The sequence below is a fragment of the Pezoporus flaviventris genome, unplaced genomic scaffold (genome assembly GCF_033815535.1).
Source record: "Pezoporus flaviventris isolate CSIRO_AGI_PZ_B2104156 unplaced genomic scaffold, CSIRO_AGI_Pfla_v1 ptg000154l, whole genome shotgun sequence".
In the NCBI taxonomy this organism is placed as follows: Eukaryota; Metazoa; Chordata; class Aves; order Psittaciformes; family Psittacidae; genus Pezoporus; species Pezoporus flaviventris.
In genome coordinates this window covers 925,628-945,688 of record NW_026892702.1, presented here as the reverse complement: position 1 = coordinate 945,688, position 20,061 = coordinate 925,628, and the positions used below count along the sequence as shown (strand labels likewise).

Sequence of the window (20,061 nt, the reverse complement as noted above, 5' to 3'; positions counted from 1 at the left end):
GCAGGTGATGAGGGATGTGGTTCTGGGAGCCTTCACAAGACGCTCAGAGCCAGCGGTGTGATGACAGAGGCAGCGGCTGCCAGGATTTATTTTCTCTTGGTGCAATGAGCCTCTTCTTAGATGCTCTGTTGCAATTAGCTTCCAGGAACCCTGATAGCCGAGTGCCTCCCCAGCAGCTCTGGAGGTTGGAGGGGTACTTACGAATTATGTAAAGTATTTCTTTTGTGCTAGTTATCCATGACTTCAGACCTACAAGAAAAAAGGGCAAATATATTTAGATGCCCCGGTAGGCAAGTGCCCCGTGTTGTGTGCTGTTTGTCACAGGCAAGTGCCCTGTGTTGTGTGCTGTTTGTCACAGGCAAGTGCCCTGTGTTGTGTGCTGTTTGGCAGAGGCAAGTGCCCTGTGTTGTGTGCTGTTTGGCACAGGCAAGTGCCCTGTGTTGTGGGCTGTTTGACTCCTGCATGCCTTGAGAGTCGCGGTGTCCCTCCAGCAGGGCAGAAACCACTGAGGCATCACATTTAAAGGTCTTCGTGGGCTTTCCAATACTGAAGTTCCAGCTGTGAATGATGTTTCCTTTTCCCCTCCTTTGGAAAGGAGGACCCATCTCAGCTAAGGGAGGTCTGTTAGATTTTCCATGCTCATCCTCTGGAAGACCCTCCTCGCTCTACCGCTGTGAATGGAATGGGGTAGTGTGTCACTGCATTAAGTTCAGTCAGATGCTGCTGGTAAACTGTTTACCCTGGCTGGAAGGGAAGCGCTGACCCAGCCTTTGAAGCTGCTGTGTTTAGAATGGAGGGTCAGCCCTACTGTCAGGAGTAAAACACACAGAAATTAGCTGCTGGCCTGTGATTTGCACAGTCAGCTCTGTGTAGTGAGAGGCTGGGCGTGAACTTCTTGGTTTCAGATAGTGCTGCACATGGTTGGTACCTGCACGCAGCAGTTGTTTTACTCTTGGTATCCTGTTAATGACAACATTGTGCGGGGCCTTCTGCATGTGTGCAGGAAGACACGTTCTCTGGTGTACAGGGCTTTCTTTGTGGGCGCAGGTTTTATTTATGCCCTGGTGCCACAACAATTTGCTTATTGATGTTAGAACTTGGACAGGAACTTCCAATAAAAACACATTCTTGTCAAGCTGGCAGGTTTCACTGTGCTGAGGGGAAGAGCCTTGAGAGTCCAGCAGACTTTGATAGGCATCTGTTGATATTCTGTTAGCTGCTTTCAAGTTTTAGTGTCAGAACTAGTTAGGTGGAGGGAGCAGAGCATGCTAGAGCTGTGTAGCTCTGCTGATTTCTGCTGTCTGTGTTCTGGGTTAAGCCTTCACCAGCTACAATGAATCTTGTTATGATAAAAATGGAATCCCAGCCTGGTTTGTGTTGGAAGGGGCCTTAAAAGCTCCTCCAGCTCCAACCCCCTGCCACAGGCAGGGACACCTTCCACTAGAGCAGCTTGCTCTAAGCCCCTGTGTCCAACCTGGCCTTGAACACTGCCAGGGATGGGGCAGCCACAGCTTCTCTGGGCACCCTGTGCCAGCACCTCAGCACCCTCACAGAGAAGAGCTTCTGCCTAAGAGCTCATCTCAATCTCCCCTCTTCCACCTTAAATAATTTAATAGTATGAAATTATTAAATTACTCCTCAGAATGATAAAACCCAATAATGGAATTAAAATTCCGTTAAACTGAAGCAGAGAAAGTGGGATCTCCCTCTTAGAATGAGCACAACTAACATGTATCCATGCAGAAGGTGGGTTTTATCTGCAGTCCCTTGTCCTGGCCTGTTCCCGGTAGCACATTCAAGCGTTGGCAGGTTCTGGGCTGCTCTGTCCTGTCGGGAGCTCCTCAGCCACCCAGCCCTGCCGTGTGGCGGTGCTGGGCAGGTCAGGGGTGACCTGGGGCTCTTTGCACTGTTGCTGGCACTGTTGCTGGCACTGCTGCTGGCACTGCTTTTTTCCTGTGTCCTTATCACAGAGAAGTGAGGTTTCTATTTCTAGATAGCTGAAGATTTATGCGATAAAGGAAAGACTGAGAAAATAGGTGGAACTGCCATTTGCATTTCAGCCTGTGGTACAAAGAGGCCTCTTCATCACTTTTCCCAACTTTGAAATAACATAGGCTACTGAGATTGCTTGTAAATAGTCCTGGTATGTAGGTAACATGTGACCTGCTGAAGTCTGAGATGCTGTGATTCCAGCATGGAGCAGAGATTTTGGGTGGTGTAACTTAGCTGGTGTGCTATGAAGAATGAAGTGTTGGGTTTGTGGCTGATGGGAGCCTAAAAGCCAAATCTGTCCCCAGGGCTGCTGAGCTGGGTTTAAGTGTGGAATCCCAAGCCTGTAAAAGGCAATGAAAAGACACCCCTGGTTTTCAGACCATGTTTTGTTAGCACTTCTAGGACTACAGCTCCTTCACCCCTACTCCTGATTCATTTTTTTCACTGCAGAGGGATCCATTAATGCTGGATATCTCTTGCTGCATGTGCCTGTGTGTTCTGTAACAGTAAAGCAAGAAAAGGCAGGTTGGAAAAAACATGAGCTAGCTCAAAGACCGCAGTAGGGAAAAGCCTACACAGAAACATTGCTTCCTGCAAGTTGTCATCTTGTTTCTAAAGCCTGAAGTTGCTCTCACTTCACGCTTTCAGCCAAGCGGAAGAGAAACCTGCTCTTTTGTTTTGGTGATGTTATCTGAGGAGAGAGGAGAGGTTTTTTAACACAGTCTCTTCACCCAGATGCTGGGCTTTAAGGAAAGCACCAGCTATGGCAGGGCTTGAGATAACAGCACAGGAGCTGACCCCACACGGGGTTAACAACCTGTCAGGAGAGAGTTTTACTGCTTTTCTCAGCATGGTTCCACAGCTCTTCAGGAGCCTCTTGTTCGCTCCAGCCCCATCACTTGATGGCCCTGCTTGAGCTGAAATTGCTCAAAAGGAAACTGATGGCCTCCAGTTCCCTGTCTGGTGGTGGCCGTGGGCTCAGCTGTTCCTGAGGAAGCGGGACTGTGAACTGTCTCATGTGAAGAAGTCTCCCCTCTTCACCTGAATGGTACTTCACCTTTGGGCAGGCCTGAACTGCAGGCAGGGGAGGTGTCAGACACTTACCAGTCACTCGTCCTTTTTGCTTCAGACCATGGGCATTCAGGATGACTGCATGTAATCACTGACCCACACACTGGTTTGGGTCGGAAGGGACCTTAAAGCTCCTCCAGCTCCAACCCCTGCCACGGGCAGGAAAACCTTCCACTAGAGCAGCTTGCTCCAAGCCCCTGTGTCCAACCTGGCCTTGAACACTGCCAGGGATGGGGCAGCCACAGCTTCTCTGGGCACCCTGTGCCAGCGCCTCAGCACCCTCACAGGGAAGAGCTTCTGCCTAAGAGCTCATCTCAGCCTCCCCTTGGGCAGGTTAAAGCCATTCCCCTTGGCCTGTCCCTACAGCAGAACACTCCTGTATGGCCCTAGCCCCATATCAAGAGCTCAGCAGTGCCCACACCTGCCCTGGAATAAAATAGAAGTTGATGGAAGAGCAGTTGGGCAGCTCCTTGCAGAAGCCTTTTTCTTTAGCTGTTCTGTGCAGGGTTTCTGTATAGGGAGTGCTTTGAACAGCAAAAAGCAGCTCTAACAGCAGTTACCTTCTCATGTGCCATTATCCAGCACTGTGAGCTGATCACAACATCCTGCAGGACTGGGAGATGGGGAGTTATATTCTCCCTCTGAACACACTTGATTTAGACCTCAGTGGGGCTGACCTAACGGGAACAAAACACAAGCTTGATCCTGACTACAGAAATAGCAGGCAAGGAATAAGAGAATAGCTTTTTTTAGGGAAGAACAATTGGATTACATGTAGTATTAATTCCTGAATTAGTCTTGTCTGATGTAAAAAAGCAAGGCTCCAGGGGCCTTTGGTAATGTCAAGGTTGGAAGAACCCTTGAGGAGAAATTCTGACTTCTTTTTGCTGTTCAAAAGAATGGAAGTAGTGCCTTGAAGTGTCTTCTGGCAAGAAACTTTCTCTTTACTGAGTTGTTAGATGTAGCTGGTGCCAGTGATGTGAAAAACTACAAACTGGTGCAGAACAAAACTGAGGTGGGTGTTCTGCAGACAGCAGTTATTCTGGTGGGGTGGAGATTGAGGAGCAGTCTGGGGATGACAGGATGGTTTATCTGAAAAACTCAGGCATTACTCATGGGTAGTAAAGTTTGGCTCTCTTCAAGTGTGTACATACCAAATGTCAGGATGTGAAGGTACAGTCTGCAGGCGTTAAGCTGAAAGAGACTGAGCTGAGCTCTTAGGCAGAAGCTCTTCCCTGTGAGGGTGCTGAGGCGCTGGCACAGGGTGCCCAGAGAAGCTGTGGCTGCCCCATCCCTGGCAGTGTTCAAGGCCAGGTTGGACACAGGGGCTTGGAGCAAGCTGCTCTAGTGGAAGGTGTCCCTGCCCGTGGCAGGGCTTGGAGCTGGATGAGCTTTAAGGTCCCTTCCAACACAAACCAGGCTGGGATTCTGGAATTCTATGAAACATATTACAGACTAGCAGAGCAGTTGAGGTTGGAGGGGACCTCTGGAGATCACCCACTTCAATCCCATGCTCAGAGCAGGTTGCTCAGGACTGTGTCCAGTCAGGATGGAGGCTATACAGCCTCCCTGGGCAGTTCCCGTGTTTGGGCACTTGTACAGTAAAAAAGACCCCAACAAAACAGAGCCCCCAGAGTAAACAAGAAACCGTTTTTTCCCTTGATGTTTAAATCTGATTTTCTCCATTTCATGCCCATTGCCTCTTGTCCTGTCCCTGGGCACCACTGAGGAGTGTCTGGCTCTTTCAGACTCTCGTATCTGTGTAGATACATTGAGATAAATGCAAAATCTGTAGGCAATTAAATAACACAGAGATAATGAGGAGATAATAGATTCAAAATACCAGCTTCAAAGCAGTGACATTTGTTCTTGTTTGATACTGGTGCTTTGCCTGACATTTCCTGATGTGTTTCTCAATATACTGTGGGACAGCAAAGCCAATATGTTCAGCTGTGGAGTAAAGCAGTGATAGTGGGTAGGATTCAGCTGGTTGGACATAGATGCCTTCATCTGAAGTGGCCACTGAGAGTCTCTGGACAGCCACCAGAGAGAAACGGGTTACTTCATAGATGTCTTCTTCAGGTGTCCATCTTCAGCTGAGCTCCCTGGAGATGCCTCTGTATCTCCATTGATCAGAAGGGGAGCCCAGATGATCAGATGAGATGCAGGCATCTTCATATGATAGATGGATCCTGCACAGAGTGCCCGTGGAAGGAGTTTGCATCTCCAGAACAGCACTGATACTTCCTGAGTTTGCTGTGGGAGGTGTTTCTGGCATGATTGGGGTTCAATCCTGGAGTTTAATGTACAAACAGAGGAGATGGCCATGGGGAACAGAAGCTTACGGCTGTTCATGCGGGTGCATTGTGGGATGGCTGCTCTCAGACAAGGCTCCTCTGGAGAGAATTCTGCTTTCTGTGAGGCTGGTGTGTCTGGCAGAGCCTGCGGGGCCCTGCCTGTGTCTGTGGGATGGAGCTGGCCCTCGGCTGTCCCACGGTCTCCTCATGCACCAGGGGCTGAGCACGTCTTCCTTGAACTACCTGATGTACCTTGTTAAAAGCTTCTTTAGATAACACAAGAGTGAGCCCTGGGTGTTGTGATGGAGAGTTCGGTTCCCTGCCTCTTCCGGAGTCAGTCCTGCTGGGGTTCCTATACAGTGGTATTTAAAGGAGTCTCATCAGAGTTCTGGGAATGTGCCCAGGCCATGTTTGTGGCCGTTACTGTGGTGGGATCTCGTGGGACGCAACCTAGAAAGCCACTGCTTGTGAGGAGGGAAATTCTTCTCCTTTGCCCAGCTGCTGAGCAGGGCCAAATTCTGCAGAGTCCTGGACCTTGAACTTGCCATTTCCTTTGCCTTTCCTTTTTTTTTTGTTATTGGCTAAAGACCTCAAAGCAAGAGAAGTGCCTTTGCTGGTACAACGTGGTGTAGTCAGTTCTGACCCACTAGATCATGTCCTACAGCTGCTTGCATTTAGCAGCTTGGTGAGATGCTAACAAAGGTGACCTTCATAGTGCCTGGTAAGAGTATAACCCTTTTAAATCCCCCCTGAGTGACATACACCTAGTGCTGACTGTGGGATTCACGTTCTCAAAGTTACCTATCATCTGTTGAAGAGCAGGAGGCTACTATTCTGTCCTGGTTCTGTGTCATGTCCTGCTCGATGGTGCCCTACTTACACTGCTGCCAAGAACAAAACCCAATATACTGATGAATACCTCCGGCCTGTTGTACAGTGACTTAAATCACTTGTTGTTATTGCTGCTCCATTTGTATTTTTCTAAGCATTTGTGTTCCACCAGCACACTCAGTGAGTACTCTCGAGGGGGAATTTCCTTCCTGATAAACAATTCTGCAATGTGATTCAGCAGGAAGGATGTGGTGGTTGAGGCACTGAACTGGGATTTGGGAGACATGGGTTCTGTTCCCAACTCTACCACAGTCAAGATGTGATGAGTGGAAGGACAAGCAAACAAAGAGGAGGAGCTGTTTACGGCAAAAACATACTTCCCCGTGGACTGTTTGTCCACTTTGGAGGTTAGATGGGGCTGGGGTTTTGTTTGGTTAATCAAGTAAATAGGGTTAGATACTCCTGTTTGTGCAGTTGAAATCTGAAAGCTCATCTCAACCTCCTCCAGGAATGCAAATGTTGCTTTAACTACATGTTGGTTTAACTTACGTGAGATTGCAGATGCCACTTCTCAGTATTTCTTCATTGACAACTCACCAATTCACCACTCAGTTTTCTGATCTTCAGGTGATGTACTCTGACTTCTACACTAAGCTCCATACGCACAGACTGTACTCTTGCTTAGATTCAGTGGCAACAGACCACACACAAGGTATTTCCTTTGTCACACAGGGTGAAGTTCTACAGTTTGAGAGTAACACTGCATTGGTTTTTCTTTTCAGAAGCAAGAGCTTGAGCTCCCATCTCTGAGCTGTAGACATCCTGATTTGGCGTTGCCTTTGGGAGGATGAATCAGGACAGTGACTCAAGTGATGAGACCACTGGTGAGTTTTCTGCTTGTCCAAGTGTTTGCTTATCTTCTCCTGTTGGTTCGCCATGATTTATTTTCCATTGATTTTACTTGATGCTACTGGAGGAGAATGCTGAATCAGAAGTAGAGCAAAACATGGGAATTCAATGCCAAATGGCATGCCATGAAGTTTACTGGATCTCTGAGGTTTCCTGGTCCACATCAGCATTCTTAAAATTGTATTCCAGGTTGAAAATGTTTACAGCAGTTGTTTTTATAACTTCTCACCAGTTCAGAAGAGCACAAAGAATCCCAGACTGGTTTGGGTTTCAGGGACCTTAAAGTTCATCCAGCTCCAACCCCCTGCCACGGGCAGGGACACCTTCCACTAGAGCAGCTTGCTCCAAGCCCCTGTGTCCAACCTGGCCTTGAGCACTGCCAGGGATGGGGCAGCCACAGCTTCTCTGGGCACCCTGTGCCAGCACCTCAGCACCCTCACAGGGAAGAGCTTCTTCATGATTTTATTACTGTGTGTTACACAGCTCATTCACCTTTTATCCATAGTTTAGTTTTCACATTATTTGCTTTCGTAGCTGCTTTATCCATGAAATGAGACCTGTGGGAGGTGCACACACACTATCTCCGTGTATTCCCTATGAAGTCTCAGTGTCAGGGTCCTTGACGGAGAGGTTGAATGGACAGGAATTTGTTACTTATTCTGGCTCAGTCCTGCCATAGGTCTCCTCTCCTTTTCCATCCCCATCTTTGGTTACTGGAATCCAGCATCATTCAGTGCTTCTGGCAGTGTCTGCAGGGGAGCAGGGCCTGGGGGACGCAGCCTCCTGGGCTCCTGCTCAGCTTGTGCTTTTTTGGATGTGTAAAGGGGCATTTTCAGTTCTGACGTGAGGGCTATTTTTTGACAGTTTCCATTGTTCCCACTCTTTGTTCATGGGTGAGGTCTTTTTGTCTGATGCCTTTTTCAGAAGCAGAGGCTGCTGTGAGCTGCCTGCTCACAGGTTTGGGGATTCTTCTTTTGTTGTCAAGAGGCTTGAGAATTTCTTCCTTTTTCAGACTCGCTTGGGCAAACTCATCCAGGCAGTATCTGCCTGTGGGGATTGCTGGGATATTCCCTTTCTGGGATTGCTAGGATATTCCCTTGCTGGGATAGCAAGGGAAATGATTGTCATAGCCACCACCCTTGTGCCATGCTTTGCTGTCACGGTCCCTGTGGCTGTAGGCAGAGCAAGTTGATGAGCTTATGGATCTGGACACCACGCAACACTGCAGAACTTGTCAATGTCCCTGGGTTTAAATCTGGGAGTTCAGGAATGTGGAAACTGTAGGAAGATTCCTGTGGTAGCATGGATATCTATTCTGGAATAATCTGTCTGTGCTGTATTGCTGTATTGCAGGTGATGAATACACTCAGGATATCACACAGATTCATGAACAAAAGGACCTAGAGGCATTCGATGAAAGCGTCTCTAACACAAACCATCCTGGGTGCTCCTGAGGAATGTGTGGATCACATGGTCAGAATGTTCACAGACTGCTCATTGCAGTCTTATCTTTTGGAAGGGTAATAAGTGTTATGGTTTGAGTTTAGATCCACTCTCTAACAGGCACAGGCATGAAGCTGTCCAGAGGGACACGTTTCCAATGTCCTATTCACATAGATTTTGCACCTTCTATTGAATGCTTAGTGCTGGTTCCTCTTGGAGTCAAGATACTGGGTTAGGCAGGTGAGATCCACTGATACATATCTAGGCTGACGATAGGGATCTTCACATTCAGACCTCCATTTGTCCAGCTTCCAGCATCAGCCTTCTGTAGCCGCCTATTAAGTTCTACATTGTGGGTTCATGTCATTATCTAAGCCTTGCTGCGACTGTGGCTATACTTAGAGAGGAAGGATGTTATAATCTGTGAAAGATTAAAATATTTTGACTGTAACCCAGCTGGAAGGGCAGCACTTTTCTCAGGGCAAGGCACAGCCAAGGCTTTCCCATTTCTGTCCTCCTCTTGTATACAGGAAGGAAGTGCTGGCAAAGGCCCCCTGAGCTTCCTGTCGACTTTGGAGTTTCCAGACACAACCTTCTCCACCATCCATCACCCAGCCCAGCCAAACAATCCCAGTAGCACCAGGGATAAAACACACATCTCCCATAAACACTGTGAGCAAAGCACCAGTGTCTGGGCAGCAGTTTGAGCTGGGATCTGTGTGGGACAGCAGGCTGGGGATTCCTTCCCTTCCCTGTAGAACCAAGTGTCTCAGTAATGAGAATTCCCCTTTACAAAGGAATATAAAAGTGAAAAAGAAGGAAAAGGCCTGATGTTTAGTAAAGCAGCTGCTACACTGACAGGTTGTGGAGGCTGAAACTGAGGACCTGATGGGTGATGTTTTGTGGTTCAGAGCACCCCGGGGTGATGTGCCTGGCCAAAGGGGAAGGAAGGAACTGTTGTCTGCTGTGATGGAGACAGAGGTTTCTGTCAAGTCTTCAGGGTAGGGCGGTGGTGAAGCAAACACTATCTGTGCTGCCTTAAAGGAGGAAATAAATAAGGTGGAGGCCTCAGCTATACATGAATCACCTTTGCTGAATATGATTCTGTGGCTCTCTCCAAGAAGAGGCTCCAAACCGAACCGTGACCTTTTTCTTGCATCATGTTTACATGCTGCATTACAGTATTTAGGTAATGTTTTCAGACCTGTTGGCTCTGTGACCTCTTTTTGACCATTCCTCAAAACAGCTATTTGGTTTCAGTATGGTTTTAGTATTCTTGCCAGCTTTGAGCTCTGCGTTTCACATGGTTCTGAAAGCAAAAGCCTGCAAAGATTGGCTGTTTACATGATGAGTAATTATGGAATCCTAGAATCCCAGAATCCCAGACTGGTTTGGGTTGGAAGGACCTTAAAGCTCATCCAGTTCCACCCCCCCTGCCCTGGGCAGGGACACCTTCCACTAGAGCAGCTTGCTCCAAGCGCCGTCCAACCTGTTACTGAAATACCTCTCAAGATCACTGTGTAATCCTATTGTACAACTGGATATGACAGTGTATCAAGAGTCTTACGTGACACAGAAACAACTTTTCAATATCTGAGGCTCAGCGGTCCTAATGCATCCAGCCTTATGTGTAAGGCTGAGCACAGAGATTAGTCTTGCTGGGTGTGAGCATCCACACAGACAGAGCTCTCTCTGCGTTACCATGTTCTCAGCATTCTCCAGCAGGTGTTTTGGAAGCCATCCTATTGTTCTTTGGCCTGAGCTACGCCAAAGCTGCCTCCTAGTAGGCTGTGTTCAACAGTAAGAGGGCTAGTTTGTACTTGGGCATGGAAGGAGGGGAATGGAAAGACTGTCAACCACCAAGGCAATTGTTCCTGTCCTGGGCTCAAAGTAATGCTGCTCTTGTTCAACTGTATTTGTTTTGAGCCCCCATCTCAGCTAAGCACAGCAGCTTGTACATCCGTGTGGAGTTCAAACACCTCCAAGACTGACCTGTTTGGGTCATTTGGGGTAAAATTCAAGTGGGAGTTCAGCTTAATGGTAAGTGGAAAATGTAGACTGACATTTCAGCAGTTGCTAAATCGAGTCAGACAGGAATGGTGTGGGGTTGCATATTCCTAAATTCACTGACACTGCAGGATTCCATCAGCCTTTCCTCTGACTTCTCTCTGCAGAAGGCTGCTGTCAGTAATTCCTGCAGCATGCCCAGTGGACTCGGAGTCAAACCAGTATTTACTTAAGGCCTACGTTTTGGCAAAGTCGGGATGAAACTGGAATAGGAGCATAAGCTCTAGGATTAAAGAACGAGATGTTGTTTTAATGATAAGGTTTTTAGGGAAGAGCTGTGCAAGTAATTGGTGAAGACTTTCCAGAATCAAATTGTGTACTGCTGAGATGTGGCCACTCAGGCCCCATGTGCATAGTGCCCGATGTGGTGGTTGTGTTTGTAACACATCCTTCAGTGCAGTGTATACTTTATATGCTTATGCTTTTATCATGTACAAACCAGTGTGTAACTCTTAACAACCTTGAGAACCAAAAGAATCCCCAGCTTTGTGCTGGCTACCTGCGGGAGCACCTTGCCTGCCCAGCCAGATGTGCCTGTCTGTGGTTATTTCATTCCTCCCCCTCTGGTTCACATTTTTATTGTCCTTTGTCTGAGCTTGTAAGAGGCATGGGGTGGGGAGTAAGCTCCTTAAATGCCTTTACAATACTCTGTGGGACAGAAGTGAGTCCTCATTTGAAGTCTTTATGGAATGCAGTATTACAGAGTCTTCGTTTAAAATCTGAAACATTTCTGAAATGCTAACAGTTATATTTGAATCTACCAGAAATGCACATGAATAACAGCAACTGAAACAGAAAAGAAGGTAAAAGTTCCTGGGGATGGAAAGGATCATGAGGAGCAGTAATAGCTGCTTGTTTACGAAAACAGTGGCAAACCTAAAACTAACCCATCAGGGTGATGCCTTAGAGCTGGGAAAACCCAGGTTTCCCACTGGTCAGGGCTGAATGTAGATGCAGCCCATTGAAGCTGTCAACTTTAAAAGAAGAAAAGCAAAACTGAGCAACCTACTTTCAGGCTGTGCTGTACAGCCGGGGTTCCCAGGCAGCTTGTGGCATGTGGCAGTCTCAGTTCTCTGTTTTGTGAAGGCGTGAATCTTCTGCAGTGTGAAGCTGCTTCACTGCACATGGGAAGGTGCTCCCACTGACAGCCTGCAGCATCACTTCATTGCCCTCTAGAAGATTAATTTATTGTTTCTTTGCTTGTCCTGGCCATCCTGTTTGGAGGGAGAAGACATCACCCAGGCAGCGGGTGCAATTCTGCTTATTTCCTACATGCACTGATCTCTTATTTATCATAGGATCATAAAACTCCAGACTGGTTTGTGTTGGAAGGGACCTTGAAGCTCATTCAATTCCAACCCCCTGCCATGGGCAGGGACACCTTCACAGCCTGTGCCTGGGAGGACTGGTAGTTCTCAAAGAAGTGGAAGCAGGCTGGGACTCGTGAGCCCCTTCTGATGTGTTTGGGGCTGTCTTGGCCCATGGCTCAAGGGAAGTCAAGTCCTCAGGTTTGCCAAAGCCTCTGAGAAGTCAAAGAAATAGGTTGTAATAGCCAAATGCTGTTTGCCCAGGGATAGGGCACAGAAACACGTGCCTTATCAGAAACACGGTGTGACTGAAGAGTTCTGTTTAGGTTGGACATGTGGTCATAGCACATAAACTGATAGCAGAGGAGTTTTCCATGGTTTGCCTGCAGGTCTCTACATTCCTCTTTGCAAAAAGGATGGAGTATGAGAGCTGTTTCCTCCCACTCTGGTGCTTTCATATAAACCTAGTGAAGACAAGGGTCACGTTAAATCCAAGAGCCCCAAACAACCTTCATCAGCTCTAGCAAACTTGGAGGAAAAACGTCCTGGGAAACCAAACAGGCGCTAGTTTTGAGAAAGCCTGGAGGTGAAACTGTGTCCTACAGCCCAGGACCACGGTGCTGCCTCTTGGTGCAGCATCTTGAGATGAAACTCACCCTCTGTCATCGCTTTACCCCGGAGCTGAACATACTGGTTTTGCTGTCCCGCAGTATGTCAAGAAACACATCAAAAAGTGTCAGGCAAAGCAGAGGGTTCTCCTGTGCATCCTTCTTTCCCTGGCTCCACAGACCTTGCTCCCGAGGCACGTGCCCTCTTCTCCAGCTAGACAAGAACCCGCAGGGTACTGTGTGCTCTGCAGGAGCAGAGGGGTTGCCTGCAGCACGTAGCCACGCATCTTCTCACCCAAGGTGTCTGCCCCTAAACAAAAGGGTTTGGGAGTAAACCCAACCTCCATTTGTGTGTGGGGAGGGAGGAACGGCACTGCCACTGCAGGGATTCGTTTGTGTTTCAGTGGGAACTGTGAGGCAATAGCAAGGTCCTGCTCAGGGTCTGGAGCAGGGATTGCTGTATGTGATTGTGCCTTCTTTTAAATTAAACTATTTTGCAAGCACTTCCTTCCTGCATTTCTCAGAAGGAGGGAGGGGGGTGTGCAAAGAATGTTTAACTGCCTTTGACGGAGGAGGAAAACTGAAGAAAACAAGAGATGCAATCCTAACTACTGACCTTTTACTTGAGCTTGGTTATGTTTTTCAGCAGCAGAGCCTCCAGGGAGTAACAGCATCCTCCTTGCTATTGTGCTGCCTGCCCAAAAAGGGGGCTAAAGTTCAGCTTTTATGATGTTCTCACTCTGGGCTTGTGGGAAAAAGGCCACATTCCCTTTCTTAGGTCATACGAGTGCAAGAGATGACAGAGTCCTCCAGTCTAACCCCAGGGCATTAGGCCAGTTCAGAATGAGCCTGGGATAGACAGCTTGGTAAATCTGCAGCAGCTTTTGCTCCTTATGGAGGTTCCCAGCAGGTGGGAGGGTAATTTAGAGTGTTAAATTACAAGGCAGTGAATTATTTCATGTTGGTGTGTTATTGCTCCATAAGAGCACATGGGTTGCCATTAACTCGTAATGGAGTCTTGCACTTTATTGTCAAGTGCTCCTTTTCCACTTTGGTCAACAGTTACTGGAAGTGAGTGTTAACCACTAAGACAACAGCAAGAGGCAAATAAGCACAAACCAAACCTCCAGACTCCTCCCCAACAAATCAGAGGTTTTAGGGAACCCTCCAGTTTTGAGGACTGAGATTATTGCAGTGGATGTCAGATTGTGCTCTGTGCCCATCAGCTTGCTTGTTCCCTGTACCGAGGGACTAGAAGCCACCGGTGCCTTTGCTCACTGGTTCAGCTCAGGCTCCCATCTTTGGTGCCATGCTCAGCACCACAGCCGCAGGCTGATGGTCACCAGTTCCCTTATTAGCATCCCATGTCTCTATCCACTGAGGTTTCCTTTAGCCTTGTTGTTGAAGCGTTGTTCGGTAGATACTGAGCTGGTATTTTAATGGTGTGCTCCAGGCTCTGGAGAGATGGTTGTGCTTCCTGAAATGTGGAGCAGTCTGGGAGCAGAGGAGGAGGTTCTGCCTGGAAAGGTGCCTATCTGAAGGGTAGATGGTGTTTTAAAGTTATATGCACTGGTTTAAAGTTACTGTAAGTTATATTGTTTAAAAAATGAATCTGGGTGATGATGGTGTCCATCTGTGCATTTTCATCCTGTCTGCAGTGCTTGCAACTCCTGCTCAGGTGCTGCAACATCTTACCCGGGCCATATTGTGCTGCAGCAACATGGAGATCCTGTCGTGTGGCTGATGCATGAGCTTTACCTTAATTTGGAGCCTTGACTTTCGTGTGCTGGGTCATATAAAACTCAACAGTGTACCTGCCTACCCTGCAGTTCATTGACAATATCTGTATCTCTATCCATTGTGTAATTAATAACGTGTATCTCGATGTTATAATGAGAGGTGTGTGCTGTACCAGAACAGAGCAGATCAAGTGCTGACTGATCTGTCAGCTTAATTGCAGATGGAAGGGGAAGATCCGGCTCCCTGACCTTCTCCCTCTTGCCCTCATAACCAGTTCTGTGTACATGAGGCATCCGCTTTGCTCCAGTGCTGGTACTGGTATCTTGGACCCTTCACTGAGCTGGTTCAGTTCACTGGCCCAGCAACAGCTGATCTGTGTTTTGGCCAGGTTAGATTGCTGCCAACAGCTGGGGTAGGACAGGCTTGTGAGAGGTCTGCTGGGGACCAGAGCCCGTGTGAGCTGAGGCAGGGCAGGGGTGCTCTGCGTTGCAGCAGGGGTGAGCTGTGGTGTGCAGGTGTTGGCTGTTGCCCCCTTGCTAATGTGTTCACCTTCATAGGTACCACACACCTCTGACGTGGTGGAACATGCAACTGCAGTGAAGTGAAGCCAGCCTGTCACTATGGTTACTTTTGTAAAACCCCAGCCTGGTTTGTGTTGGAAGGGACCTTAAAGCTCATCCAGCTCCAACCCCTGCCACGGGCAGGGACACCTTCCACTAGAGCAGCTTGCTCCAAGCCCCTGTGTCCAACCTGGCCTTGAACACTGCCAGGGATGGGGCAGCCACAGCTTCTCTGGGCACCCTGTGCCAGCACCTCAGCACCCTCACAGGGAAGAGCTTCTGCCTAAGAGCTCATCTCAGTCTCCCCTCGGGCAGGTTAAAGCCATTCCCCTTGGCCTGGCCCTTTGTCCAAAGCTCCTCTCCAGGTTTCTTGTAGGCAAGAAATTTTTTGCCTTTTCACACCGAGCTTTTGCAGTGGATGTTTTCAAATTGTGCTTTTTCAGTGCCTGACCTTCAGGTTTGGTAACTACAAGTATCTGGTTACCTGTGGTGTGCAGGCAGGTGCCTGGGTTGGGAAGGAGAGAAATTAGGTCCCTGGAGTTGGTGAGCTCTGGCATTTCTGGTTAGCACAGTGAGTGGCAGAGTACAAATGAATGCTGGAAAACAGGCATGAAGCTGAGGGAGCTTTGGCAGGAGGTTTGCTGCAGACAAGAGTTGGACCCGTGATGTGGAGCTGGTGGGCAGTGGCATTCAGGGAGCCCAGGAGTGGGTCTGGTCAAGGCAGGATCATGGTTCTTTCAGCCACTTCGAGAATTGTTTAATATTAATCTGTCTTTCTGGCTTGCAAGTGTTCATTTTCACATACACAAGAAGATGCCTGTGGCAGCCTGACGTGCGGTGGTCTAGGCAGAGGTGCTGGGTGTTCAGCTTAGTGCTGGGTGGGGTTGTTCAGTCTGGGGAAGAGAAGGCTCAGGGGGGACCTGATGGCTCCCTACAAGTGCCTGACAGGAGGATGGAGCCAGGAGGGGCTGGGCTCTGCTCCCAAGGAACAAGGGATGGGACAAGAGGAAACAGCCTCAAGCTGCCCCAGGGCAGGTTTAGATGGAGCTGAGGAACAATTCCTGCCCCAGAGGGTGCTGAGGCATTGGAACAGGCTGCCCAGGGCAGGGCTGCAGTCACCGTCCCTGCGAGTGTTCACACCCCGTGGAGACGAGGCCTCAGTGCCATGGGGCAGTGGTGGCCTTGGCAGTGCTGGGGAGCAGTCACATTGGATCATCTTAAAGGCCTTTTCCAACCTGGTTGATTCTGTGATTCTGTTCTGTGTTGGCTCTTGCCCAGCTGCCCGCTCTCCACCACCAGCTCAGGAGTGAGTGACATTGGTGGCTGTGGAAGAGCCACCGTCCCTCTTGACTTGCAGGGAGGGAGCAAGGGAGGCCTTTGACAGAACTGTAGGCTTTGGCTTTCCAGATCATTCATTTAACCTGCTTTAATTTTGCCTAAACAAAGGAGGTGTCTCTTTTCATTTCCTTCTGGATGCTCTTTGTCCACAGCTACACAGGTGCTGGGGGGGAGAAAGGTCTTTCCTAAATTGTAGGTTTTATCTTGGGGCAAAAGAAATCCAGATTTATGGTCAGCTCTCCCTCCCCAGGGCTCTGCCTCTTGAAAATCTTCTGGAAAGCTGTTTTCAGCTTCTACTTCAAGAAGCCCGTAGAAAGCTCTCAGTACTTCAGCATAACAAAAGTTCACACAGTTCAGAGCTTTCATGATTACAGAGAAACTTTGCTTGGGATTTTCAGAATGTCCTAGACACAATTGAAGGAATTTCTCTGAGAGGAGACTGCAGGCTGGGGACTCTCCAGCAGATGTAGTCACTCAAGGAAAACTTTATTTGGCTTGGCTGGGTCCTGCTGTCATTCCATGCTCTTTCATCCTGCCACCAGCCTTTGTCTCTCAGCCTGTTGAATGACCTCTCTGTCTGTCTTTGTCCTTCCTTCTTTCTACCTGCCCTGCATTCCCTTGCAGGCCAAATGAGGCAGCGTTAACCTGGCTACTGCCAAGACAAGCAGCGAGTTGGGATGAAGGAGGGGGCCTTTGGCTGTCATGAGACTTCAGTCACTCACTTCCTAGAATTAAAGGCTGCGAGTGGATCTGTCAGCCAGCCAAGGCAGAGACAATGATTGGGGTTCCATTTTGTTCCTTTGATACTGACTGGAATGTGTGCACCAAATGGGAAGACAAGATTTGCATCAAAGTTCTGCTGGAATACTTTGGGTAAACCCCTTTGCTTCCCAGTGCCTGGGTGTGGAAGAAGTGCAGCATCTTCCTGTGAGGCACAGCCTGAGGTGTAGCTCTTTGAGGAAATCAACCTCTGCTCGATGTAGAGAAGGGAAAATACAGACTTGGAGGCTGTTGTCTTTGTGCTGTTGGCAGCTCTTTGTGACAGCACTTTGTCCAGCACTGCTGCTCTGGGGCATGGCTTGGTAGCATTATTGACTTGCAACAAAGTGCTGAAGTGGTCACAGTAAGGGCTGTGAAAGGATTCCATTTGGGAGATCAGTATGTCCTTGGCTGCATGAAAGTCTGATAGAAAGATTTCGAAGGTCTTTCTTTCAAATGCCTTTGGTGGAGAAGGGCAACCACTTGGAAAGGCTTTTACAGAACTGCAGCTCACAGACTCCTGCAGAGCACTGGATTGTTTAGGTAGCTTTGTGTCAAACTTGGTGATGTGTTTGCATTGCCAAGGAAGCCAGAACAGACTTCCTGATGGGTTTGCTTTGGTGCTCCCAGAGCTCCAAAGGCAGCGCCTTCACTTCTGAACCTGCTCTGAACTAATGGCTCATGAAGTCTGTGGTAGCTTCTGGACAGGTTATGCTCTAGATGGCAGAAATAATTGTTGAAGGTAAATATTGCATTCAGTCAATTCAGGATGGAGCTGTTGTGACAGTGCGTTGGCACTTGGATCTTTCAGTCCCTAGCAACTGCATGGTGCTCCACTTCCCTCTACTTCCCACTGCTCACTTGTTTAAACTGCTACTGAGTCCTCATATTTAGTATCCTTCACTTCAATATCTTATTGTACTCATTTTCTATTGAAGACTTTTTACATCCTCTATTACATCATTATTCTAACCAAGTGCTCCCATAGGTCTGCGGTGGCCAACGTACTCCAAACCAAAGTAGTGTTGATACCAGGTCATCAGTGTCAGGCCGTGTGTCCAGCAGTGTACAGTGTACAGTTGTGAATGACTGGAGCATTGTGGTGTGTGGTGTGGTTCTTCATGGGATACGATGACATGCAAAAGGCCTTAATGAATATTCTATTTTAAATTGCATGCACATTTTAAATAGGCAAAGTGATGAACAAAGAAAGGCATGAAAGATAGTTCAACTTCTGTGTTCCAGAGATAACAGCTAATTCTTAGACACCCCAAGGCAAAATATTTAGCAGTATTGATCCTCCTGTGGGGCTGGAGACTGAGGAGACTTTTAAGTCCTGAAGCAATGTTGTGCTTTTTGGACATGAGCTGGTTTTCATCTTTAAACTGCAGTGTGCTGCTGTGTTGATTAGTGGAGAGCTGTGATTGCAGCACCATCCTCTGCTCAATGGTTTGGGCATGTTGTCACTGGTGAAGTTGTGATGAGGTTCCCCCCCAGGCCCTGATGCTAAGCTGATTACTCAGGTGGAGTGAAAAGCCTAAGAAGTGCCTGTGAAATGGTGCTTATTGCCACAAACCACTTTATAATCTAGCCTGGCTTCCTTGGTCCATTGCAGCACCCCAATTCTCTGTAGCCCACCCCATCAGCCATCCCTGAGCTGACCAGGGGCTGGGGAGGCAGCAGGATATTGCACGCTAAGCTGTTTCTCTCCATTTTGATTCAGCGGTGTAACTCAGTATCTCACACTAAAAAGACTTTCCATTGGTATTCATGGCTCATATAACAGCTCCTCAACAGTTTCCTTCGGGAAAAGGAAAGGATCTTTCCATGCATAATTTAATCACATTCAGCACTGCAGCACTTGGGTTTCTTTTTCCACAGAAAATCTATAACATCTTGTTAGTTAAACCTTCGACTTTCAGAAATGCCCTGAGCTTGCTTATCTTGCTCATTCAGATAAACACCTCTCAGCATCCTGTTTTTCTTATGTCATATGAACAGGAAGAGAGCGATTGTTTGAGATGTGCGTCAGTCATCATTGTAACCAAGCAGCCCCGTTACCCTCCCCATTGCCATAGAAACCATCAAATCTGTTCAGCCACGAGGGGGGAGCTGACAGGTAGCCTTTCTTTTCTACGTGCCCTCCCAAGAGCTCATGTGTAGGACCTCTCAAAGATGAGTTTTTATTTTCACTGAGAGGGTGCACCTCTAAATTCTGCAAGTGAATAGGCATTACTCATTGATCTGCGGTAGTAGTGAGATCTTTTATTCAGCCTTGTATCTCGTACTGGAAACCCTGAAAAATTCCAAAGCAAACTCCAGTCCATGGACGCACCGTATGCAGTACCAGGCAGGGTTTTGCCTGTGTGTAACATCTGTAACATGCCCTAGAGCAGACTGGGGTGAGCCAGCTGGCTTATGGAAATACATTTGGCTATTCTGCAGTCACTTGAAGGTGACCTGCAGCGCTGTGTGCATGGAGGGAGCTGATTCAGTGTTTGGGGCACATTTGGGATTAATTGGAACTGTTCCTGACACTTCAGGGTGGGATTTTCCACAGCAGCACTGGGAGCAGAGATACGAATGAAGAACATGTTATTTGAAGATCCTTGCTTTCTCTGGCAACACTGAGTATTGGTGCTGGAGACAGAGCTTTAGCATAACGCTGAGGTGTAATTAGCTGTAGGAAGAAGAAGGAATTTTACCACTATTTTCTTCAACATAAGCAAAGTAGCAGTTGCACTCTGCCTGTGGAGAGCTTCATTCAGCCTGGGCAAATGGCTCACCTCCACCTTGGTTACTTGGGTCTTTTAATTACATTATATATAACATGCAAATCAGTTTGGTTCAATATACTGCCCATCAAGAGCATGGATCCAAGGTGCTCCTCTCTGCCCTTTCAGTTGCTTGCAGCCTGTCCTACCATGCAGGCAGAGGAGGAGGAGGAGGGAGGAGAAGAGAAGGAGGAGTGTGTGAATGTGGCAATAGTGTCAAGTCTTCCCTCAGCCTGAGGGACAGAAGGGAAGCTGGCCTGGCAGCGGGGATCATTGGGTACCTGTGCCTTGGAGGAATGGCCAAGGGAAGAGGAGTGGGGGGAAGCAGCAGACTGCATGTGGTGACTTCCAGGGCACGGTGCTGT

The 20,061-nt window shown here is 48.1% G+C and overlaps 2 protein-coding genes across 2 annotated transcripts in view; one reads left to right on the top strand and one right to left on the bottom strand.

Moving 5' to 3' along the window:
- The window catches only part of EXD3 (exonuclease 3'-5' domain containing 3), a 288,632-nt gene that overhangs the window by 60,658 nt on the left and 207,913 nt on the right, over positions 1–20,061 (top strand). Inside the window, 2 exon segments of the mRNA XM_061479599.1 lie at positions 6,974–7,025; positions 7,028–7,075. Coding sequence (XP_061335583.1) covers positions 6,974–7,025; positions 7,028–7,075 — 100 coding nt within the window.
- The window catches only part of LOC133283116 (ectonucleoside triphosphate diphosphohydrolase 8-like), a 157,825-nt gene that overhangs the window by 92,499 nt on the left and 45,265 nt on the right, over positions 1–20,061 (bottom strand). The gene's annotated exons all lie outside the window — the stretch shown is intronic.